At 36.6% G+C, this 27,230-nt stretch overlaps 1 protein-coding gene across 1 annotated transcript; it reads right to left on the bottom strand.

Annotated features, from left to right (window-relative positions):
* Positions 1–276: 276 nt before the first annotated feature.
* Positions 277–14,619, bottom strand: LOC101017706 (zinc finger protein 257). The gene is given in 8 exon segments (XM_031660325.1): positions 277–1,659; positions 1,662–1,759; positions 1,761–1,910; positions 1,912–2,019; positions 2,021–2,141; positions 2,144–3,430; positions 13,540–13,635; positions 14,176–14,619. Coding segments are annotated over 8 exon segments (2,109 nt in total). The 5' UTR covers positions 14,330–14,619; the 3' UTR covers positions 277–1,564.
* Positions 14,620–27,230: the final 12,611 nt, after the last annotated feature.

Below are 27,230 nucleotides of genomic sequence, written 5' to 3'. Positions count from 1 at the left end.
CAAGTGATTCTCTTGCTTCAATCTCCCAAATAGCTGGGATTACAAGCACCCACCACCATGCCTGGCTAAATTTTTGTATTTTTAGTAGAGATAGGGTTTCACCATGTTGGCCAGGCTGGTCTCGAACTCCTGGCCTCAAGTGATCCGCCTGCCTCAGCCTCCCAAAGTGTTGGGATTACAGGCGTGAGCTACTGTGCCCGACCAGAATGTACAATAGTCTTAATGTGGTAAAAGAAAATATTTAATTATAAATTAAGTCCACACATAATCTAAAAATTTTTTAATGTACTGCATTTTATTACATAAAAGCACAATCAGTAACATTATATGGTACTATTTTAGTTAATTTTAACTTACATTTAACTAAAATTAAAAATGTTTTTCTCTCATAACTTGAAAGAATATTACTCTGAACAACTACCTCATACATCACTAAGTTAAACACAAAGAGCCTCTTCACTTAGATTCCTATGCATCTTACATTTCAGTGTCCTTACTCTTTTATAGAAGAGGTCATATGTAATTCCCACCTAATAAAGTATCTCTCATATCTCTGATGCAGCAATAGTTAATCACATGCTTTCACAGGTGAATACAACAGAAATGAAGAAATAGCATGAAGTAATTTGAGAGTTGACTTACATCATTATTTACTTTTTAAAAGTTTTGTGATTTTATCAAAAAAGTATACTTGAGTGTAATTATGACTTTTCAAAGAAATGTCTACTCATTTTAAAGTTATATAAAATTAATTTACTTACCAACAGTAGTTTTGGATTTTCTATACACAGCAGTCTTATTTAGTGCAATGTCTGAAGTGTCAGTGTCTTAGCTATTTCTACTGTTCTCTGATAATTATATAAACTCAATTTGAATTGAATATTTCTTTGTATTTATTGCATCTGCAAAAGTATATTTTAGTATGAGCTCTGGCATTTTCTAAGCTATAGTTATGGAAAAATGTTTTTCCAAATTCATTACATTTGCTGAATTCTTCTCCAATATAAATTTCCTAATGCTGAACAAAATTTTAGGGTTGTCTAGGGTTGTTGTCTAGTACAAAATGTGTACTAGATTTTGTTGCTTCAGGGTTGTCTAGTACAAAATGTGTACAATAAAATGATACAAGTAAAAGCACTACAACCCCCTTTATATTTGTAATATTTGTCTCAGAATAAACTCTTCTTCACTTTAAAGGCTTATATTTCTGACAGATCATTTGAAAGTAATTGTATTTATAATACTTTTATTAAGTATGAACTCTCTGATGTTGTGTAATATATGAGCAGATATTAATGACTTTTCCACATTCTTTATATTTGTACACCATTTCTCAACTATAAATGCTTTCCTGTACAATAAGCTGTGAACACTGGTTAAAAATTATATTCTTCACACTTGGAGTTTTCTCCAGTATAAATTATTTTACCTGCAATCAAGCGTGAAAACCATTTAAAAGTTTTTTCACAATCTTTATATTTCTAGAGTTTTGCACTAGTATAATTTTTTTTTCTTTTTACGTTTAGATAAGTTTGAGGTGTTGTGAAAAGCACTGTGACATCATTCAAGATTGTAGTTTCGCTCCAGCATGAAACATCTTATATATGTTAAGAATTGAGGACTTGTTAAGGGCTTTGTGACATTCTTCACACTTTAGGATTTCTGTCCAGTATAAATTATGTGTAATAAGAATTGAGAACTTTTAAACGCTTTGTCACATTCTTCACATTCGTAGGTTTTATCTTCCACATGAGTTCTCATGTTTAGTAAGAGTTGAGAACTGGGTAGAGGCTATGCCACATTCATCACATTTCAAGGGTTTCTCTCCAGCATGAATTATTTTGTGCTTAGTGAATGTTGAAGATTTGTTAGAAGCCAGGCCACGTTCTTCACATTTGTAGGGCTTCTCTTTTATGAATTCCCTTATGTTTAGTAAGGATTGATGAACAGTTAAAAGCCTTGACACATTCTTCACATTTGTAGGGTTTTTCTCCATTATGAATTATGTTTCGTAAGGTTTGAGGAATGGTTACAAGCTTTGCCATATTCTTCACATTTGTTGGGGTTCTCTCCAGCATGAATTCTCTTATGTATGGTAAGGTATGAGAAACGATTAAAAGGTTTGCCACATTCTTCACATTATGTTGAGTAAGGTGTGAAGACCGGTTAAAGGCTTTGCCACATTCTTGACATTTGTAGGGCTTCTCCCCAGTATGAATTAACTTATGTTGAGTAAGGTGTGAAGATTGGTTAAAGGCTTTACCACACTCTTCACATTTGTAGGGTTTCTCTCCAGTATGTATTATCTTATGTCGAATAAGGTATGAAGACCGGTTAAAGGCTTTGCCACACTCTTCACACTTGTAGGGTTTCTCTCCAGTATGAATTATCTTATGTTGAATAAGGGTAGTAAGAGCTGAGGACCAGTTAAAGGCTTTGCAATATTCATCACATTTGTAGGCCTTCTGTCTAGTATGAATTCTCTTATGTTTAGTAAGGTGTGAAGACCGGTTAAAGGCTTTTCCACACTCTTCACATTTGTAGGGTTTCTCTCTAGTATGAATTACCTTATGTTGAGTAAGGTGTGAAGACCGGTTAAAAGCTTTGCCACACTCTTCACATTTGTAGGGTTTCTCTCCAGTATGAATCATCTTATGTCGAGTAAGGGCTGAGGACTGTTTAAAGGCTTTTCCACACTCTTCACATTTGTAGGGTTTCTCTCCAGTATGAATTCTCTTATGTTGAGTAAAAGTAGTGAGAGCTGAGGACCAGTCAAAGGCTTTGCAACATTCATCACATTTGTAGGGCTTCTCTCTACTATGAATTATCTTATGTTGAGTAAGGTGTGAAGACCGGTTAAAGGCTTTGCCACACTCTTCACATTTGTAGGATTTCTCTCTAGTATGAATTATCTTATGTTGAGTAAGGTGTGAAGACCGGTTAAAAGCTTTTCCACACTCTTCACATTTGTAGGGTTTCTCTCCAGTATGAGTCATCTTATGTCGAGTAAGGGCTGAGGACTTGTTAAAGGCTTTGCCACATTCTTCACATTTGTGGGAATTCTCTTTAATATGAATTCTCTTATGTTGAGTTAGTTGTGAAAGCATGCAAAATGATTTGCCACATTCTTTACATTTGCAAGTTTTCTTTTCAGTATGTCTTATCTGATGTCTATCTGAATTTGAAAATTTATAGAAGACTTTCACATATTTATCACATTGATATATTTTCCTCTGGGTAGTTATCAGACATTGGTTAAGTCCATTATAACTTCCTTTGCACACCTTACACTCATCCACACTTTTACAGCCCTTTCTTAATTGTAAATTCTCATGTTCACATTTATCATGTCTCCTCAGTATGACTTTTTGGGAAAAATCTTTTATGTCTTGCTCTGGCCAAAGGTCTTCAGCAATATGAGAACACATAACTAAAAGAAATTAAAACAACAAATTACTCCACTTACTAGACTCAGGTAAATATTTTTTACAAATCTAACCTATAAAACTGTACACACTACATAAGCAAGATGGCATAGCAAAATACCACAGGCTCTAATTTATTCAAAAACATATAAAATGTAACAAAAACATACTGACCAAAACACATTTTTGGAAAATTTATAAATGAGTTAAGTGTGCGAAGTGCCCCAGGTGAACACAATGTAAAAAGCAACATAGAAGAAAAAGAAAAATCTGTTATATTAACCCAATACAGCACTTCCTTCTCCCCAGTATAACATAGTGCCATTAGAAGTATACATTGCCAACTCCTTGTTTCTATTTAAAAGAAAAATATTGGCACATACATTTTTATGTCTGGATTTTAGGGGTCTTTCAAGACACTGGTTTCATTCTCCCATTAAATAAAATGCTGAAAAAAAAAAAATAGTATACTTTGGAATAACAATTTGAGAATGCTGAGACCAAAGGTAAATGTTACAGCAGCAGACAGACTGCAGTACCACAGACAGGGAACAAGGGTAGCAAGTAATTGATAACTAGGAAGAAGTCACGCAAATAAACTTTTTAAACTAGAAAATAAAACATTTCAGATAAGACACATTCTAAGAACATGTTTAAAAGGCTCTCAGAATGTCCAACCATGACAACTGGTTTCAGACTATGCCAGGATAAAGCTACATTGCAAAGACTGACAGGAACCTTTTTTTTTTTTAATGTCCAAGTCTCAATCAAAGATTACAATGTATACAAAATAATAGGGCAACATGGTCCCATCCAAAAAATCACGAAATTTTCAGAAAGCAATCATTATAAAATAAAAATGTATACATTTTAGAAATTTAAAATAAGTTGAATAACACTCAATGAGTAAAAGGAGCACAGACAACTACTGAAAATCAGAAAAAAGAAAAAACAGTAATTGTAGAGGTAAAATACAAAGAGATAATAACTAACCAATTCTAAAAGAAAAAAAATGATATAAAAATAAAGAAGTTCAACAAACTAAAATACACATACAAGATATTTATTTAAAAAACACATATATAAGAGCAATTTAAAATGTCACAGAGAGAATCTCAAGAACTGCAAGATGAAAGTGATGTGTCATTTATAAGCATAGAGTTATAAACTAGTTTATAAACAGTTTAAAACAGTTATAAACTGTTTAAAACTAAACAGTGAGGTTTTCAAAAGAAAATTTTGCAGGCCAGAAGAAAACTGTGTGATATTGCCAAAGTCCTGAAGAAAAAATGCTGCCAGGTGAAAAGAATAATCATCAGCAAAGATGTCCTATCAAATAAATAAAAAAAAAGACCTTCTAAAATAACCAAATCCTGAGACAGTATATTGGCATTGCATATGACCTATATATATCAAAGATGCTGAAAAAAGTTTCTTCCACTGAAAATAACACGATGCTAGAAAACAACACATAATCATATAAAAATACATAAGTTCCTGGGAAACATACATACACAAAAATAGAATTCCTTAGCATTCTCATAATGGGATAGAAAACATTTATAATTATGCTCTAAAATTAGAAAAATAAAAGCACAGAAAGTATTGTAAATATCTATTAATAAATATACAACAGATAATCAGCAATATCAATAACAAAGTTGAGGGCAGATGTAATGGGGAACAATTTTTGTATATGACTGAAGTTCATTTTTCACCAGATTAAATATACACTACTCTATCTTTTAGAGGTTTTATGTAATCCCCAAGGTACCACAAAGAAAATATCTGTATAGACACCCAAAAGAAAATAAGAAAGAAGTGAAACCATATCAATACTAATGAAACAGACACAATGGAAGACAGAAAGGGAGAAAATGAGGGATAAAGATACAAGAATCAAACAAAATAATTAATAAAATAACAGGAAGTCTTTGTCTTTTAGAAAATTACTTACATATATGTATAATTAGCTTTCTAATCAAGAGACATAGTTTCAATAAAGGGATTCATTAAAAAACATTAAAACTCAAGACCCGACTTGTCTTTCTACAAGAGTCAGTTTAGAACTAATAATTTAAAAAAGCCTGAAAGTGACAAGATTGATGTAGGCATTCTATCCAAATACTAACCAAATGAGAGCAGAAAAGGTCAAAGCAGTATTACACAAACTACATCGTAAGTCAAAAACTCATATTACATAAAATGTATATGAAGTCAAAACTCCAAAAGACAAAGAAAGACATTAAACAATAATAGACGGGGAACTTATGAAAAATGTGTATAGATGCATATTTGTGTGTGTGTGTGTGTATCTCACCTTAGAGTTCCAAATATGTAAGGTAAATATTGACATAATTGAAGAAACACATAGAAAACAATATAATAATAGTAGGATATTTTGATACCTCACTTTCTCTGATAATAATAAAACAAGATAATATTAGTAAGGAAACAGCGGACTTGAGGGCAGTATAAAACAAGTATTTCTAACAGATACAGAGAACACTTCTCAACATCAGGAAACACACCCTTTGCAACAGCTCATACAACATTCTTTTTGATAGACCACCGGTTAGGTCAAAAAATAAATCTCAACAAATGTTTCAAAACTAAAATTTTGAGCTGGGCGTGGTGGCTCACACCTGTAATCCCAGCACTTTGGGAGGCCGAGGCAGGTGGATCACCTGAGGTCAGGAGTTCAAGACCAGCCTGGCCAACATGAAAATACAAAATTAGCCGGGTATGGTAGTGCATGCCTGTGATCCCAGCTACTTGGGAGGCTGAGGCAGGAGAATTGCTTGGACCCAGAAGGCGGAGGCTGCAGTGAAGAGAAATCACACCACTGCACTCCAGTCTGGCGACAGAGCAGGACTCTGTCTCAAAACAAACAAACAAATAACAACAACAACAAAAAACTGAAACTTTGGCAGGCATGGTGGCTCATGCCTGTAATCCCAGCAGTTTGGAAGGCCAAGCTGGGTGGATCACCTGAGGTCAGGAGTTTGAGATGAGCCTGGCCAACATGGCGAAACCCTGTCTCTATCAAAAATACAAAACTTAACTGGGCCTGGTGGCATGCGCCTATAATCCCAGATATGCAGCAGGTTAAAGCATGAGAATCGCTTGAACCCAGGAGGCAAGAGTTGCAGTGAGCCGAGATCACACCACTGCGCCCCAATCCTGGGCAACAGAGTGAAAGTGTCTCAAAAAACAACAACAACAAAAAACTCCTAAAATTTTAAGGATTACTTTCTATGAACAAAATGGAATAAGAATATAAAACAATGGAAAAAAAAACTGAAAAATTCACAAATATATAGAAATTAAACAATACACTCAAGCATACTCTTGTTCAAAGATTAAAATAATTAATATTGTATAGATGTTTATATCATTTAATGTAAGCTACAGATTGAATGCAATGTTTTTCAAATTTCTCATTGCATTTTGAGAAAATAGTAATAGCAAACTCAGGAGTGCTATTGCAAGAGACAACAAGGTACCCAACAATCTTCAAAAAAAAAAAAAAAAAAAATTGGAGGCATTATAATTCCTTATTTCAAAGCATATTACAAAGCTACAGAATTAAAACAATTTAGTATCAGTATCAAACTGAAAACTAGACAACTCAAATAGAATGCAACACATAAACTTTAATATATATGGTCAAATAAAGAGTCATTTACATACCCATAATAATTATAGCATTGTTACTGAAAGCCAATAGGTAAAAACAATGCTAATTTCTGTCACCAAATTATTCAATAGATACAATTTGAAATGTAAAAATACTGGAACATCACTCAGTTTTCTTACTTTCTTTCTTTCTTTCTTTTTTTTTTTTTTTTGAGACGAAGTCTCACTCTTGTCCCCCAGGCTGGAGTACGATGGCATGATCTCAGCTCATTGCAACCCCTGCTTCCCGGGTTCAAGCAATTCTCCTGCCTTGGCCCCCTGAGTAGCTGGGATTACAGGCACCTACCACCACACTCAGCTAATTTCTGTATTTTTAGTTGAGATGGGGTTTCACCATGTTGGCCAGGCTGGTCTAGAACTCCTGACCTCAGGTGATCCACCCGCCTTGGTCTCCCAAAGTGCTGGGATTACAGATGTGAGCTACTGCGCCCAATCATATCACTCAGTTTTCAAAAAGCAGAAAATATTCTAACAACTACACAGATAAATCTTGATGATATTTTGCAAAGTGACATGAGCCAGCCACAGACAGAGATTGTATGAGATACATAAAGAAGTTACACCACTAGGAACACAAAACAGAGTGGTGTTTCAAAAGTGCCGTAATACTGGAAAAGTTGGTAGTTGTATAATGTGTATTGAGATTTAGCTTTGCAAGATAAAAATGCTTCAGCAGGCCGGGCGCGGTGGCTCAAGCCTGTAATCCCAGCACTTTGGGAGGCCGAGACGGGCGGATCACGAGGTCAGGAGATCGAGACCATCCTGGCTAACACGGTGAAACCCCGTCTCTACTAAAAAATACAAAAAACTAGCCGGGCGAGGTGGCGGGCGCCTGTAGTCCCAGCTACTGGGGAGGCTCAGGCAGGAGAATGGCGTGAACCCGGGAGGCGGAGCTTGCAGTGAGCTGAGATCCGGCCACTGCACTCCAGCCTGGGCGACAGAGCTAGACTACGTCTCAAAAAAAAAAAAAAAAAAGCTTCAGCAATATGTTGCAGAATAATGTCAATATAACTAAACTGAATATTTGAAAATATTTTATTATAAATTATTATGTGTTTTTGACAAGTAAAAACAGTAGTAGCTAGAAGAGAAATTTAGTTATGAGTTTAGTTTTTCGAGATGGAGTTTAGCTCTTGTCGCCCAGCTGGAGTGCAATGGCACGATCTTGGCTCACTTCAGTCTCCGCCTCCTGGGTTCAAGCGAGTCTCCTGCCTCAGGTTCCCAAGTAGCTGGACTACTGGCGCCCACCACCATGCCCGGCTAATTTTTTTGTATTTTTAGTAGAGACGGGCTTTCACCACTTTGGCCAGGCTGGTCTCAAACTGACCTCAGGTGATCCACCCACCTTGGTCTCCCAAATACTTGCTGGGATTACAGGCCACCACACCCTGCCGGTAGTTTTTAAATTATCTTCAAATCCAAAAGTATTTCTTTCACAGAAAAATAACAGAGATTCACAAACAAACAGGATATGGAAGATTCACAAATAAATAGGATGTTGAAATTAGGAGAATTTTTGTGACTACTCATCTGCACTGGATTAAACAACAAACCTACACAACAAATATACAAGTTATAAAGAAACACAGGGATAATATTTATAAAGGCAAACAAACATAGAGATAATTATATTGGCAATGGATGTTTGGCTGATTCATATTTGATTTTGCTCCACACTGTGTTAAATTGTTCAGAACTAAATATTGTCATATACAATTATAATATAAACTGAAAAATCAAGACACAATTAACTGGTATGAGGTGGCATGTTCTAAAATATAATACAAAAATATAAAATTGCAAAACAAATTTAAAATGTAGAATGTAATACTTATTGGACAGCATCAAGTCGATCCATATACTCATGAACAAAATCTTGGAAGAAGTCTATAGGGAAAAAGTAATACAGAGTTTACTTGAAAATGAAAAACACTAAGTTCTTCCCAAATTTTGAGGTAATAAAATAATACCTGACCAATAATACTTGATTTGAAATTATTTTACTTCAAAAAAAGATAAAAAGACTTTCCAAAATGAAAGGTGAGAGTGTTCATCATGACTAGCACTGTCCTACAAAAAATGCTACATGGTGGCGAGGCACAGTGGCTCATGCCTATCATCTGACAGTTTTCGGAGGCCCAGGCAGTCACATCACTTGGGACCAGGAGTTCAAGAACATCCTGAGGAACATGGTGAGACTTTGCATATAAAAACGAAGAAATGCTACAATGAGTCCATTATATTGAAAAATAAAATTCTGCACAGCATCATATGACTATGTAAATATAAAGCTCTCTATTAAATGTAAATATACAGACACACATAGAATCCTTTACTATTACAATGATGGTGCATAAAATCCCTAAATTTCTTCCATAGAATATGAAAAACAAAATATAAATCTGCATAAATCTGTTATTAAATTTGTAATATTAATAACAAAAATGTAGAGGTATAGTATTTGTATTCAGTTGAAGTTGTTATGAGATTAAAATATATTGTTTTAACTTTAAGATGTTTTATGTAATCTTCATTTTTCAAGATGATTATGAAGATAATATTTATAGAAAGTATGCTAAACAAATAGAAAAATAATCAAAGCATATCACTATAAAATTAAACAAAATTTAAAGTGGTAAAATAGGAAATGAGAAAAAACATATCTATAAGAGCACATAAAACAATAATAAAAAAACTGGTAACAGAAACATTTCTTTAAGCAATTATTTTAAATACAAATTAATTAAACTATTTAATTTTTAAAAATGTAATCCCAGGACTTTGGGAGGCCAAGGTGGACTGATCACTTAATCTCAGAAGGTCAAAACCAGAGTGGGCAACATGGCAAAACTGTGTCTCTACAAAAAATACAAAAAAACGAGTTGGATGTGATGTCACATACTTGTATCCCAGCTACCCGAGAGGCTGAAATGAGAGGTCATATGAGTTTGGGAGGTTGAAGCCGCTGTGAGCCATGATCAAACCATTGCAAACCAGCCTGGTTGACAGTGAGAACCTATCTCAAAAATAAAAAACTAAGTAAATTATATTTAAAAAATTAAATGCCTAATTGGCTTAAGAAAAACAGCATATAATACGCTGCATACAAGAGATTCATTTTAGCATTTAGTTAAATAGGCTAAAAGTAACAGAATGAAAAAATTCCATATTCTATGCAAATAGTAACAATTGGGTGAGGTCGTCATAATTACAGTAGACATAATATGTCCTAAGTACTAGCATGAGACAAAGACTGATATTATATAATGGTAAAATGGGTCAATTTAACTGGTATCTATCCATATGTGTATGTGTGTATATATATGTATACATACAGATATGTGTATATATAACATATATATGCATACATATATATATCTATATAGGGCTGGGCATGGTGGCTCATGCCTTTAATCCCAGAACTTTGGGAGGCCTAGGCAGGTGGATGATGAGGTCAGGAGTTCAAGACTATCCTGGCTAACATGGTGAAACCCCGACTCTACTAGAAATACAAAAATTAGCCGGGCATGGTGGCACGTGCCTTGCAATCCCAGCAACTCAGGAGGCTGAGGTGGAAGAATCGTTTGAACCTGGAAGACGGAGGTTGCAGTGAGCTGAGATTGTGCCACTGTACTCCAACCTGGGCAACAAAGTAAGACTCCATCTCAAAAAAAAAAAAAAAAAAAAATCTATATAGATATATAATTAATATAGTATTTAATAAAATACTTATCCAGCTATATGTATATGTATATATAACATCAGGGCTCCAAAATATATAAAGCAAATATCAACAAATTGAAGCAGGAAATACATAGCAACATAATTGTTGACATCAAGATCCCATTTTCAATAATAAATAGAAAATTCAGATAAAATAGCAATAATAAAACACAGAACTTACAAAACATTATAGACTGTATTAATTATTTTGAATACACAGGAAGCCCAAGAGTAGATAATTTATTAAAAAAAAAAAAAAAGATTTGGTTCACAGTTTGGCAGGCTGTACAAGAAGTGTGCACCAACATGTGCTTCTGGTGAGAGTCTCAAAAAGCTTACAATCATGGTAGAAGGCCAAGAGTAACTGGACATACCACATGGTAAAAGAAAGCAAGTGTGAGGTGAAGGAGCCAGGTTCTTTTAATGAGCCAGCTCTCTTTTGAATTAATGGAGTGTAAAATTTTGATTACAAAGAGGATGGTGCCAACCCATGCACAAGGAATTTTTCCCCACAAACCAAACACCTCCCACTGGTCTTACATCCAACATTGAGAATTACATGGCAGCATGAAGTCCTCATGCCTATAACCCCAACACTTTGGAGGAGTGTTCTCTTCAGAAGGCAGGCTATCATTCCAGTGGCAAACTACAGGACCCCTGGTCTTAGCTACAGGACAGGAAATGGCCAACCCAACTGGGTCCCACTGAGAATTCTGGATTTACTCTGTGAATTATTTCAAAATCCTTTCAGCCACAGTCTGGGAGAGGTTCTGTCCTTTCATAGGCCTGGAGGAAGACACCCGTTTATAGTCATGCAGGCAGGCCTGCAGACCCTGGCTTTTAATGTGGTGCCTGAAGCAGTTCAAAGTCTCAGTTACAGCTTTCTGGGCCACAGTTTATGGCCAGTTCTCTTTACCTAGAAACCAACACAGTGACCTGAGGAAATCCTCTGTGGTACTCAGTGAAGGCTGTACTCATTTACATCCCGATTTAAGGTACATTATATACAGACCCTACTGCAAAAACCTGCCCTAGTGTCTGCCCTACAGAGCAAAGTCTTGAAGGATATCCAATCTGTCCAAAAATAATATGGGGATTACAACTATCTAAGCCCCTTGTAACAAGCCAACTAAAGGTGGACCCTAGTGCAGACCCAGCAATCTTGTGACCAAGCTACAATCCCTCTCCATCACAAACCCAGAGGGAATCCCATCACCCTGGGGGACCAATGGAAGAAGACCTTTACCTACTGAAACCAGTTTATAGCAACTTGAAGAGGTGTTTGCTCCTTCAAATTCACAGACACCAAATGCAAAATTATATTGTGCACCTTGTCAATGCTTCCATTTTAACATAGCACTGATGTGGCAGAATAATTAGTCAAAACAATTTTCAAAAAGCCACTGAAACTGAAGACAAATAAGTAAAAATTTGTTGTTTGTAGATGACATGATCTTATATATAGAAAACCATAAGCAGTGCATTAAAACCTGTCTAAGTTAATAAACTCAGTAAATTAGCAAAATATAAAACTAACGTACAAGTATAAGTTATCATCCCATACACTTAAAACAAACTATCTGATAAAATAGACAAAAAAAAAAAAAAATCTTATTTACAATAGCATTAAAACAATAAATTTCTGGCCAGGCACGGTTGCTCACACCTGTAAACCCAGGCTGATGAGGGTGGATCATCTGAGGTCAGGAGTTCGAGACCCGCCTGGCCAACATAGTGAAACCCTATCTCTACTAAAAATACAAAAATTAGCCAGGCATGGTGGCGAGCGCCTGTAATCCCTGCTACTTAAAAGGCTGAGGCAGGAGAATCACTTGAACCTGGGACGGGGAGTTTGCAGTGAGCTGAGACTTTGCCATTGCACTTCAGCCTGGGCAAGAAGAGTGAAACTCTGTCTCAAAAAATAAATAAATTTCAGAGAACAAATTTAACCAAGGAGATAAAAAATCTTTACACTGAAAGATACAAGATAGCTAGGAAAAGAAATAGAGAAGACACAAATAAATTTAAAAATGTTTTATGAGTTGAAAGAATAAGATTCAATAAATATAGGTTCAATAAGCTCCCTACAAAAATTCCAGAGGTAAGTTTTTTTTACAGTAATAGAAAATACAAGACTAAAGATTACATGAAACTACAATAAACTTTGAATAGCCAAAGCGATCTGGAGGAAAAAAAACAAAGCAGAATGACATCATATTTTATAATTACAAATTATCTTTCAATAATATACTAAAAAAAGATGAAATGTGCAGAAAAATTAAAAAATTCAATGGAACAGAAACCACTATTTCAGACATGATGCAAAAAGAGAACTTAAGAAAAAGCTTAACATAGAATTTTTAAAAATTATGCAGATATTTTTGTGTCCCTAAAAACAATGAAAAAGTAGTCAGACTGTGCAGTCTCTTATAAGCCATGAGGACTTTGGCTCTCACTGTAAACTTGAAGAAAAATGACTGAAAGTAGAATCTTTAGAGAATTTAAAAGCATAAGACAGAAAATGCCCCTATGTGAGAACAAAGAAAAAAAAAAAAAAACAAGCCTCAGACTTCCAGAAACTATACCCTTTGGAACACAGCTTCCCAAATGACATTTTAAGGACTTGCTTTCTCCTTGACCTTTGGATCTCTCATCTGGGTCATCTGTTGTATTGGCTTTCACTCTCACCTACCTGGGGGTTTGGCTACCATCTCATGTCTGTTCATATTCCAGGGCTCTTTTCCTTGCTCCAGACAGGTGATTAGGTCTGGCTTAGAGACAGCAATACCTGTTTTATTAAAAAAAAGTAATATGCATCTTGTTCATATTCTGCAATTACCAACTTAGTAATGTGCTCAATAAAGAGAATGTTAATACAATATTCTAATACATTTATTCCAAAATACTAATTTATAACAGTTATTTCTAAATATTTAGAAAATACTGTATATTTGTAGGTTCTTAATTCACTACTCAGAACTACTGAATAAAAAAATTGGTGGTAGCAATTAGATTTTAAGGTGTGGGCAATAATATTTTATACCAGTAAATTTCTGAAATTACCACTAATCTAGAGTGAGGGATACAGATCAGCTCAGCAATGTGGAAAGTTCAGCTCAAGATGAAACATCTTGAAGAAATTTTTTTTCTACACTGACAAATCCTTATGATTTTCTTGAAAACAGGGATTTGAAACTCATTTATGCAAAACATAATTATCAAAAATTACCAAATTATCAAAAAACATTCTACAAAAAAACAAAAAGAAAACAAAAATAAAGCCTCCATTTAGAGTATATTAGGAATTGAGTATTGAAGTTATCCTCACCCAGGAAGACCAGGTTTCTGTAGTTCTCTAACATCACATCCCTATATAAATTCTGCTGAACAGTGTCCAGGCATTGCCACTCCTCCAGAGAGAATTCTACAGTCACATCCCTAAATGTCAGTGGTCCCTGAAAAACACACAAACACAGACACATATATATTTACCAAGTGGTCATGGACAGAATTTTTAATGTCACTCAAAGTGTAATTCGAGAGTAGAGAGAACAGGTTCTGCCTTATAGGAGTGACCAAAATTATCCAAGAAAATATTTTTTTAACCCAGAAATATTCTCTAATGTATTCTCCGACTCTAAAAAACACACCCCCATACACATGTACCAAGTGGCCATGGGCAGAATTTTTAATGTGTCTCAAGGTCAAATGAGAGAGTAGAGAACTGATTCTGACTTATAGAAAGTCTGAGTTTCTGCTTTTTTTTTTTTTTTTATAAGTTTCTGGATTTCTAACAAGTTCGCCAGTAATGCCAATGTTTTTGGCCCAAGAAGAATATTTTGTCAAACATCCACTAAGTAAAAGAGCCTGTGTTTTTCCTAGTATTGCTGGACTGTAAAAAAAAGATAAGAGTTTTCACTTGCCAAAGACAGATATATGCAAAGAAAACTTAAGAAAGAGGGGTAGCTACCAGATAAAATGTGATGGTTTATGCACATCAGCTGCATAAAAATAATTTATAATGAAAAGAAAAATAATTAGCTTTCTAGTAAAAAAAATCCGTCGCAGAGCTCCTTAACCAAGTAAATCATTAATATTACTTGCACTAGGACAAATTTTTATGATGTGCTGATGCACAAAAGAAGGACACAGCATCACCACTGTGACATTTTCTCCCAGAAGTAAATTGTAGTCCGAATTTAACCATAAAGAACCATCAGTTTTATACCAAGTTCACGATACAGGTATCTCCCATGTTGTGTAAGTTTTAATAGTGATTTTTTAGTATTCTTTCTTTAGAACCCTAGAGAGCAGGCATTTTCTCATATTTTTTTCCAGATTTTCTGGGTAATAAATGCTATCCTCTTTAAATAAACACTTTCTTAATCCTGTTCTGTATAGAGTTAATGAAGAACACAGATGGAACCTCAATATTACAAGTTTTCCGTCTTTTTTCAGAACCCCTTTATTCTTCCAATAGGAATCTTGAGTATTCACACCTTCCCAGCCACAAAGGGAACATTTTTAATACTGTAGATTATAAATTCATGAAGAGAATTCCGCACGGCATAGAAGAAGCCATGATGTAGAAGGCTCCAGTATATGGGAAAAAACATATTTTTCAGAGACGTTTGACTATTATAAGAATTTTTTAAAGTAGTTAAAACAAACTCATTAGGGAGGAAAAACACAAGCAGAGAAGTAAAGCTTTGCATGTAAAAATGCATGGCATTTCAGAAGGCAGAGTGGACACAGCTCTTGATATGAGACATGTTTAGCTGAAAAAAAAAAAGGCATTTTTTTCCTCCTTCTCCTCTGGAATTCTGGCTTAGATGAAATTTTCTGCACCAATTACACCGGCATCTTGAGAATATGCCTTTAAAGGTGTCAGCACCACCCATTTACCTGCTACCACCACACCCACAGGCAGAAGGACCAAGAACTGCAGAAACATTCCATCCATTTCTGTCCTTTATACTAGTAGAGAGTCAGGAACAATGAGCTTCTTTATGAAGATAAAAATACAAGTTTTTTCTTTTCTGTCTTCAGATGCCCTCCTCTGCCACAGACACCAGCAATTTCTGCTACAGTAATGGTAATATGGGCCACACTGCCTTGTCTCTCCCAAACCCAAACAGAACAGGCCCTGTGACCATCCTTTAGTGAAAAGGTTTCTACCTTAACTCTCATGAATGCCTTGAACCCTTCATTGTTGATTCTGGCCTCACCTTGGAATTATATGAGGCACTTAATTAAAACAACATATATGTTTCCACCTAAAACAATAAACAAAACCTGTGGGAAAAGCTCAAGTAAGGATTTTTCTGCAAATTGCCCATGTAATCCTAATTAGAGGTCTGGGCTTATAACCACTTAGCTAAGCATTTAATCTCAAGGTTTTATGAGCTTACAAATCACTTAGTAATTTTGGCCCCACCCTATGTAATGTGATTCTGCAGGTTTGAAAAGGGTCCAAAATGAATGTTTTAAACAAGTCCCCTGTCAATGTTGATGTTACTCCCCCTGGGCTCATGATTAGCATAGAGAAAGCATGCATAGCACAGAGTCCCTTACACTCATTACTCTTGTCACAACACAAATACTTCTAGGGCAAATAAAGACAACCACTCTCCATCCTAAAGTATCATATTCTTTGCTGGCTCTGCAGAGTATACAGAGAAAATAGAAAGCAGCCATATCTGAATAAGTCTGTGTTTAAATAACAACATGTACAAGTGTACTGATGGAATGTTTATTAAACATTGTGCTCTATGTGCTTAAGAGGATGTTGCAGAGCACTGTGCTGGGAATAACACATTATGTGACTTAATCGTCATAACACCTTTGGAGTTGGTACTAAGTGTTTAATAATTCCCAGGATTTAGATAAAGAGCACAGCATTTTAATTTTTTTAGTTTCTCTGTCATTAATTTTTTATAAAATGTATAGAATAAAAGCTATATAGATAGATGAGAGGGATAAAGGAAAAATGTAATGTAGTTTAGAGGAATTTTTATTGTGTTTATATGTAAATCAGTTCTCTGAGGCAAGACTCCAGGGTGGGGACAGGACTCAGTCAAGTCCCCAAGTAAGAACTGAACAACACTTGAACAGGGAGTGGAGCCTACGTAGAATTTGTTCTCTATGCCACTGGTGTACTTCCAGTTCTGTTTCCTAAGCTTACCTAAGAAAAACTTAAATCTCACAGTTCATGTAACTTTAATCTTTTTTAGCTACTGCCCTGTCAATTTCATAATATATACTAATAATCCATTTAATCAAATCTCTTGTTTATCTAGAATAATTTTACTAGAAATATGTATTCTTAGCAAAATAAAAGAAATAAAAATAATAACAATTCTTCTGTCCATAAACATCCCTTCAGGTGATGACATCAGAAGTCACAGCAATATCATTTATTTTTTATTTGTGTTACTTACGGCCCCAAGTTTCTTTGCACAAATCTACTTATTATATCAACCATATGATGCTTAATTCATTGTTTATCCAGTTGCTAGTCTGGACTAAAAGTTCATGGATGGTAGGGACCATGATTGCTACATCTATTATTCTAATGGCCATATGAGATGGGAGCATTTAGTTTATCTGTTCGAATGTTCAGAACTTCTTTTCCTCCCAAGTACCAGGAATCTGAAGAAACTGTCATCTGGGTACCAACCAAAAATATCTCTTGAATGAGGGAAGGATGACCCATTTCTCTTACACTGAAGCAGAGTTAACCACTCTTGTCAGCCTGACACAATTCTGCTCTGGAAATCCTCAAATGTCTCAAAGACGCCTAGGTGATTCCAAGAGGATTCCCACTGACCGTGCGCTGATGGCCCAATTGTAAGCCAGACAGAAGAGATGTAGGCTGATTCTAAATAGAAAATGGAACTGTCCTGGTAAAGCTCCAGAACCTGGATCACCTGTCCTAATTTGCTAGCTTTTGGGTAAGACAAAGGATAAAAATGTTCTACTTCAGTATCACATTTTACAAGTAGGTATAGTTGTGGTCATGGCTGTGGATACTTTGTAGCCTTGATCTCTCACTCCTAAGATGCTTATCTTTACTTACAGATTCTGCTATCAGATTCTATGTACACTGGGATCCTCTCATGTAACTGTAGTAGGTCACTGGACAAGACCTGAAAAGCTCAAAGAGCCACACTATCAAAGGGGCACTTTAAGATGTCTATGTTGACATCTCACAATGCACAAAATTCCTCCTGTTGGTTTTCATTACCTTCTTAATCTAAAACCTGGCCCTGTCTTGTGAATCTCAGGCAGGGGTCAGCTCTTATGTGCAGATTCTTGGTCAGATCAAACTGGCTCTACATTCTTGGGTGTTACAGCAAATGGAGTACAATTAAAGAGAGATGTTCTCCTAGAGGCTGTTCTAGCACATCCTAAGTAATATGTCTGCCTAAAAAGAAAATCCGAGGCAACACAGATATAAGTAGACAGTTTATTTGTTCCACCCTTGAGGATTGTAACCTGGGACCAAAGATTCAAGTTGCCTGGAATTCTTCAGATATTTTGATTAGCAGCAGTTACAAGTGGATTTGTAAAGGCAAAAAAAAAAAAAAAAAAAAAAAAAAGAGGGACAGAGAGTGGGATGGTACAAAAATGTCTGTTAGTAACAAAAGATTTTGGGAGTGAGAGATCAAGGCAACAAAGTATCTAGAGTTATAACCACAACTATACCTACCTTTCTTATTTATTTACAGAAATAACATTGACTATGGATTGGATATACATCATTAAGGTTTACAGCTTAAGTTATAGTGTTCAGTGTCGCATTGTTAGTTAAATTGATAGCTACTTGTGGCAATTGTGAATAGCTTCAAGAGATGAATACACAGCTCAAAGTGGGGAAAAAGACATAAGTGTGTGTGTATTTTTGTTTTGTTTTGTTTTGTTTTGAGATAGAGTCTCACTCTGTCGCCCAGGCTGGAGTGCAGTGGCATGATCTCAGGTCACTGCAACCTTCGCCTCCCAGGTTCAAGAATTTCTCTGCCTCAGACTCCCAAGTAGCTGGGATTACAGGCACCCACCACCACGCCCGGCTAATTTTTGCATTTTTAGTAGAGACAGGGTTTCACCATGTTGGCCAGGCTGGTCTTGAACTCCTGACCTCGTGATCCACCTGCCTCAGCCTCCCAAAGTGCTGGGATTACAGGTGTTAGCCACCACACCCAGCCTGGGCTCTCATTTTAATGTCTCTCTGACTTTGACAACTAAAATGACTTGTATTCCTCAGATAAAAATCTTTTTGTTTTCCAAATCTTAAGACCTAGATTCAGAATTTGGAGCTGCAGATTTAGGCTCTGGATGGGTGGAGTAGCAGCAGGTGTTACCTGCATATCTGTGGACATTTTAGCAAGAGGAGATAGAAGTGGAGATTCTCATGTCTACATGTCTACTCACTGCACACATATTACTCTGATTCGGTTTCTGAGCTCCACGTTCTGTGAGTCAGTTTCAGGTCTGAAGATATAAGAGTCATGGAAAGAGGTAAAATGGTTGATTGCTGCCCTGTGAATTTCATAGAAATCTGGCCTAGCTTCTCTAGAAGTGACTGTAGTGGCCTATAGATACCAAGTAGGCAGATACATAATTCTGCCTGCATATTTAGGAGACAGCACATACTGTGTAGCATAATTGTGAGGTGACTGGAAGCCTGAGAGGGAAAGTCCCCTCTAGAGTAAAGCTTGACTGGCACTTTATGTGTTTATATCATGTCTGGCAATTCTAGACAGTGTTTGGAATATATAATGAAAAGAAAAACTTTCTACAGCCCCAGAGAAACACAATGATAGAAGAGAAAGAAAACGGTTTTATTACACAATTAAACTAGAATGTGAAGTGCATCATAGTCAATCTGCTTAAGAGACTGCAAAGACAGAAAGATGTTCATCATAATTAGTCCACAAGTAGAAAAATTTACACCATGCCATACATAATTCATTCTAAATTTCACTTGGTAATTGAAAAGGCCTTCCATGTATGCTACACAGTTATATTCAATGCCAAAATAAACTTATCACATCTTAATGACAAGAGGCAGTCTTGCCATTTGAAGCCTGGTGCCTGCCGAAGGTAGGCTTTCACTCTTCTACAAAAATGGTTGATTAGGATGCTATCATTTTGGCTGTTTACATTTTAAAACAATGGCTCTCTACTCCCTGAGGCTGGGCTAGAGCACTACTGCTTGCCCTCCCCTCGTCACCAGTGTCCTCTCTTGACTCCTACCATCTGCCACTGAGGCACAGCCCACAGCACAGGGCTCACAGCTGGCAGCTCACATCTTATGCGAACCCCAATTGCCACAGCAGCACTCCAGTGCCACATCAGAGAGGGAAGCCTGAGCTGCAGGAGAGCCTGCAAGCCTCCTAGGTAGAACTGCACCTTCACAATAAAGGGAATGGAAGAAGTGTTTCAGCCTCAGTGTCAATTTATAATGGTGACATGAAAAAATACTGCTGGATCTCCAATATGAGTCTGGGTAGAGATCACTCCAAGACTCATCCCTGTGACAGCCCACCTCATTCAAAGATACCATGGGATACTCACAAGGCTTCTAAAACAGATACCCAAAGCATTTGAGAGAAAAACAGCTCTCAAATGAGCAAGATTATATTGAGAGAAATAAAGAAGTTAAAAGCATCTTAAGAAAAACTCAAATTAGAAACAAGATTTATCAAAATAGCCAGAAAATATTCCCTTAAAACAATTTCTCTCTAAGCATCCAGAGTGCACAGCTACTCTCAGCATGAGAAACACGAGCATTATAAAGAAAGTGGGCATATTTTCAGCAGAATTTCATAAGGTTTCTCTTTCATCTCTGCTGCTTTCTCATCTCCTAGACATTGAATGGGGGATCTATGTTGAAATACATCTGACAACTTCCACCAGCACTTTTTGATGAAAAATTGGAATCCCTCTCTGTTCATATAGTAGAACGTATTTGAGCTTGCAACATAGTTAACTAAAGAGCTATTATGGTTTTTGGATGGCCATGTCACCTGTGTTTGTCCTGTAATAGCAGCATTCCACGTTAGTGAAATACAAGACACTACAATTATGCTTACCTAAAGTTATCCCTATTAAACATTTCAGACTAATATCTACTGTAACAATTTTGTAGTAAATTTCTTGAACATTAGATATAAATATCTAAGTATACATAATTTTAATGTACTAGTCATGATTAATGTAAAAAATTTTTTAAATGTCTGTAACCCCTGGGCGCTGTGGCTCATGCCTGTAATCTGAGCACTTTGGAAGGCCGAGGCGGGTGGATCATCTGAGATCGGGAGTTCAAGACCAGCCTGACCAACATGGTGGAATCCCATCTTTACTAAAAATACAAAAATTCACCGGGCATGGTGACTGGTGCCTGTAATCCCTTGAAAGGCAGCTACCTGAAAGGCAGAGGCAGGAGAATCTGCTTGGAAGGCAGAGGTTGTGGTGAGCTGAGAGCGTGCCATTGCACTCCAGCCTGGGCAACAAGAGTGAAACTCCGTTGAAAAAACAAAACAAAAAAAGTCTGTTATCATAATTCAGTTAAAACACTTTATATTTCAAAAGTATAAATAACAATATTAAAATGCCTATTTGATTCATTGTAAGTAAATTTTGTGGCCTTATATTCATACTATTGTAGAAAATACTTTTTTTTTTTTGAGGCGGAGTCTCGCTCTTTCACCCAGGCTGGAGTACAATGGCATGTTCTCAGCTCACCGCAACACCCGCTTCCCGGGTTCAAGCGATTCTCCTACCTCAGTCTCCCAAGTAGCTGAGACTACAGGCACATGCCACCACACCTGGCTAATTTTTGTATTTTTAGTAGAAATGGGGTTTCGCCATGTTGACCAGGCTGGTTTCCAGCTCCTGACCTCGTGATCTGCCCACCTCAGCCTCCCAAAGTGCTGGAATTACAGGTGTGAGCCACCGTGCCTCGCTGAAAATACTTTTTAATGTATATAAACACAGGTCGTCTACAAACACTACACATAACTATGCTAATTGTTCTGAAGTAATAAACAGAAACCAAAGTACAACTAAAAACTTCACTGTTTATATACTAAACTTCAGTTTATATACTAAACTTCAGTTTATATACTGAACTGCTTTCTTTTCGCAGTGTGAGTACTTCAGCCTGAAAATATTAGATAATTACCTTGGACAATCAGTTTTCTGTTAAAAAAAAACTATTCAGTATCTTTTAGTCTTTATCATTCTGTATTGCTAACTTTAATCCTATTTTTGTGCTCCACTTTTGTGTGTTTTTAAAATGAGCTTTGATCTAAATAAATCTGTGTCGACTTTAAAAGACTAAAAATGAACGGAAAAAACTTTGCCAAAGCAAAAACAAAGCAATGGATCTGAAGTCCTAGGTAATGACAACCCTGAGTAAAAAAATAATGATAAAATGTTTACTAAGCTGTTAATATAATGTATGTGTATTTCAAAATAACAAAGATAAATGTACACATCATCTAAATGCTTTAAGATGCTAAATGCTTATTGCAAGGTAGAAGAATAAAGCTTTCCATTTCTAATTTATATTTTTTTTCTACAACAGCCAGGTTTTCTGGATGTGTTCTTGAATTCTTGGACATCTGAATTTCAGTAGACATTGGATTCAGGCATCTAAGGAGTAGCCTGGGGCACACTTTGTGCACTTGAAAGAATGCTTATGGGGAAAAAAGCAGAAGAGAGAAAGGTGTTATTAAAATTCCATGGGTACACATGAATAAAGCAAGTTCTTAGAGACCTATGAAGAAACTGTAATTCTGACACAACAGTAGGAGACTACAACACCCCACAGAAACTATTAGACAGATCCTTGAGACAGAAAATAAACACAGATAACAGGACCTAAACTTGACACTTGACCAAATAGTCCTACTAGATATCTACAGAATTCTAAGTAAAAACAACATAATATACATTATTCTAATCGCCATGTGAACAAACTCTAACATTTACCACACAATTAGTAATAAAACAACGCTCAGCAAATACAAAAATCCCTACATTATACCAACCACACACTGAGACAACAGATTGTTGAAAATATAATTCAACTACAAAGAAAGCCACTTGAAAACATACAATTATATGAAAATTAAACAACCTGCATTTAAATGACTTTTGGGCAAATAATGAAATTAAGGCAGAAATCAAATTGTTGTTTGAAAGAACTAAGAAAAAAGATACAACATACCAGAATCACTGCAACACAGCTAAGGCAGTTAAGAAGGAAATTTATAACACTAAATACTCACATCAAAATGTTAGACAGATCTGAATTTACTGACCTAATATCACAAAATAAAGTATGAGAAGCAAGAACAAACCAACTCTAAGATAGCAGAACGTGAAAAATTACCAAAAGCGGCTCTGAACTGAAGGAGACTTAGATATGTAAAACTATACAAAAGATCAAGAAATCCAGGAGTTAAATTTTTGAAAAAAAATTGATAAGATAAACTACTGGCTAGATTAATGAAGAAAGAAGAACCAAATAAACACAATTAGAAATGACAAAGGGACATTACTACTGACCCCACAAAAATACAAATAACTATTGAAGTCTACTATGAACATCTCTACGCACACAAACAAGAAAATCTAATAGTAATAAGTAAATCCCTGGACAAATATATCCTGCCAAGACTCAACACAAAAGAAAATGAAGCCCTGAATAGGCCAATAACAAGCTCCAAAATTGGATTAGTAATATATAGCCTACCATCCAAAAAATGCTGCGCACCAGAGAAATTTGCAGCTGAAATCTGTAAGATGAACAAAGAGGAGCTGGTACCATTTCTGCTAAAAGTATTCCAAAAAAAATGAGAAGGAAATCTTTCCCAACTCATTATATTAGAACAGAATCATTCTGATACTAAAACCTGGCAAGATAAAATGGAAAAAGAAAACTTCAGGTAAGCCAGGCACAGTGGCTAGCCAGGAGTGGTGGCTCACACCTGTAATCTCAGCTCTTTGGAGGCCAAGGCGGGCAGATCACCTGAGGTCGGGAGTTCAAGACCAGCCTGACCAACATGGAGAAACCCCATCTCTACTAAAAATACAAATTATCTAAAAAAAAAAAAATTATCTGGGTGTGGTGGCGCATGCCTGTAATCCCAGCTACTTGAAAGGCTGAGGCAGGAGAATTGCTTGAATCCGGAGGAGGAGGTTGTGGTGAGCCGAGATTGCACCATTGCACTCCAGCCTGGGCAACAAGAATGAAACTCTGTCTCAAAAACAAAGAAAGAAAACTTCAGGCCAATATCCTTCATAAACACTGATGTAAAAATTCTTAGCAAGGTTGGGCGCAGTGGTTCATACCTGTAATCCCAGCACTTTGGGAGGCTGAGGCAGGTAGATCACAAGGTCAGGAATTCAAGACCAGCCTGGCCAATTGATGAAGCCCCATCTCTACTAAAAAAACAAAAAAAAATCGCCATTGCATTACAGCCTGGACGACAGAGCGAGACTCCGTCTAAAAAAAAAAAATTAAGTGGGCGCAGTGGCGGTTGCCTGCAATCCCAGCTACTCAGGAGACTGAGTCAGGAGAATCGCTTGACCCCAGGAGGCAGAGGTTGCAGTGAGCTGAGACCGCACCACTACACTCTGCCTAGGCAGCAGAGCCCTCTGTTTCCAAAAAAAAAAAAAAAAAAAAAAAATCCTCAGCAAAATATTGGATAATCAAATCCAACAGCCAACAGCACGTCAAAAAGCTAATCCACTATGATCAAGTAGGCTTTATCTCTGGGATGTAAGACTGGTTCATCATAAACAAATCAATGTGATTTATTACATAAACATAATGAAAGACAAAAACCACAAGATTATCTCAACAGATAAAAAAAAAAAAAAAAACTTTCAACAAAATTTAACATCGTTTATGTCAAAGCCCTCAACCAATTAGGCATTGAAGGTACATACTTCAAAATAATGAATTATCTATGACAAAACCACAGCCAACATACTGAATGGACACAAGCTGGAAGCATTTCTCTTTAAAAAAAGGCAGGAGACAAGAGTGTCTTGTCTCACCACTCCTATTCAGCATAGAATTGGAAGTCCTTGCCACAGCAATCAGGTGAGAAAAAAAAAAAAAGGCATCCAAATGGGAGGAGAAGTTGTCAAGCGATCTTTGCAGACAATATGATTCTGTATCTAGAAAAGACTATAGTTGTGACAGAAAAGCTCTTTAAACTGACAAACAACTGCAGAAAAGTTTCAGGATACAAAATAAATGTACAAAAATCAGTAGCATCCATGTACATCAACAATATCCCAGCTAAAAGCCAAATCAAAAACAAAAATCTCATTCACAACTGCCACAGAAAAATAATTATCTAGAAATACAGCTAACCAGAGAGGTGAAAGATCTCTATGACAAAAATAAAAAAACAAAACAAAACAAATTGTTTAAATAAGTCAGAGATGAAAAACAAATGGAAAATCCTTTTATGCTCACGGATAGAAAAGATCAGTATCATTAAAATGGGCATATTGCCCAAAGAAATCCACAGATCTAATACTATTCCTATCAAACTACCAAAAATATTCTTAACAGAACCAAAATAATCTATTTTAAAATTCATATGGAGGGCTGGCCGCGGTGGCTCAAGCCTGTAATCCCACCACTTTGGGAGGCCGAGACGGGCGGATCACAAGGTCAGGAGATCGAGACCATCCTGGCTAACACGGTGAAACCCCGTCTCTACTAAAAAAATACAAAAAACTAGCCGGGAGGCGGGCGCCTGTAGTCCCAGCTACTCGGGAGGCTGAGGCAGGAGAATGGCTGAGGCAGGAGAATGGCATAAACCCGGGAGGCGGAGCTTGCAGTGAGCTGAGATCCGGCCCCTGTACTCCAGCCTGGGAGACAGAGCGAGACTCCGTCTGAAAAAGAAAAAAAAAAAATTCATATGGAACAAAAAAAAGAGCCCAAATAGCCAAGGCAATCCTACACAAAAGGCACAGAGCTGGAGGCCTTACGTTACCAAACATTAAACCACAGGGCTACAGTAAAAAAAAGCAGTATGGTACTGGTACAAAAACAGGCTCAGCAACCAAAACAACAGATTAAAGAGCCCCAAAATTATTCTGTACACTTACAACCATCTGATCTTTGACAAAGCTGACAAGAGGAATTTGAGAAAAATTCCTTATTTAATAAATTTTGCTGGAATAACTAGCTAGCACTACGTAGAAGATTGAAACTAGACCCCTCTCTCACACCATATATAAAAATCAACTCAAGATTGATTAGGCCAGGCACTGTGGCTCACGCCTATAATCCCAGCACTTTGGGAAGCCAAGGCAGGCAGATCGGCTGAAGTCAGGAGCTCGAGACCAGCCTGGCCAATATGGTGAAACTCCATCTCTACTAAAAATACAAAAATTAGCCAGGCGTGGTGGTGGGCACCTGTAATCCCAGGTACTCAGGAGGCTGAGGCAGGAGAATTGCTTGAACCTGGGAGGTGGAGATTGCAAGGAGGTGGAGGTTGCGGAGAGCCGAGATCGTGCCACCACACTGCAGTCTGGCAACAGAGCAAGACTCCATCTTGGCAAAAAACAAAAAGAAAAGGTAAGCAAAAGACATCAACAGATTACTTTTCAAAAAAAGACATACATGTGGTTAACAAGCACATAAAAAAGTGCTCACCACTAATCATTAGAGAAATGCAAACAAAAACCACAATGAGGCATCATCTCACACAAATCTGAATGGCTATTATTCAAAACTCAAAAAAAATCACAGATGCTGGTAAGGTTGCAAAGGGAATGTTTATACACTGCTAGTGGGAGTGAGAATTAGTTCAACCATTGTGAAAAGCAGTGTAGTGATGTCTCATATAAGTAAAAACAAATTACCATTTGACCCAGCAACCTCATAATTGGGTATATACCCAAAGAAATATAAAATATTCCATCATAACACATGCACATGCATGTTCATTGCAGCACTATTCACAATAGCAAAGACATGAAATCAACCTAAATGCCTGTCCATGGTATACTGGATAAAGAAAATATGGTATGGGCAGGTATGGTGGCTCATGCCTCTAATCCAACACTTCGGGAAGTCAAAGCTGGTGGATTGCCAGAGCTCAGGAGTTTGAGAGCAGCCTGAGCAACATGGCAAAACCTCATGTCTACAAAAAATGGAAAAAGAAAAAATTAGTGGGTGTGGTGGTATGTGACTGAAGTCCTAGATACCTAGGGGGCTGAGGTAGGAGGACTGCTTGAGCTCAGGAGATTGAGGCTTCATTGAGCCTAGATCACACCACTCCATTTCAGCCTGGGTGAAAGAGTAAGACCCTTTCTTCAAATATAAATAAAATAAAAGATTCAATA

This window comes from Papio anubis, chromosome 20 (assembly GCF_008728515.1).
Source record: "Papio anubis isolate 15944 chromosome 20, Panubis1.0, whole genome shotgun sequence".
NCBI classification, from domain to species: Eukaryota; Metazoa; Chordata; class Mammalia; order Primates; family Cercopithecidae; genus Papio; species Papio anubis.
This window is presented reverse-complemented; position numbering and strand designations above follow the sequence as displayed.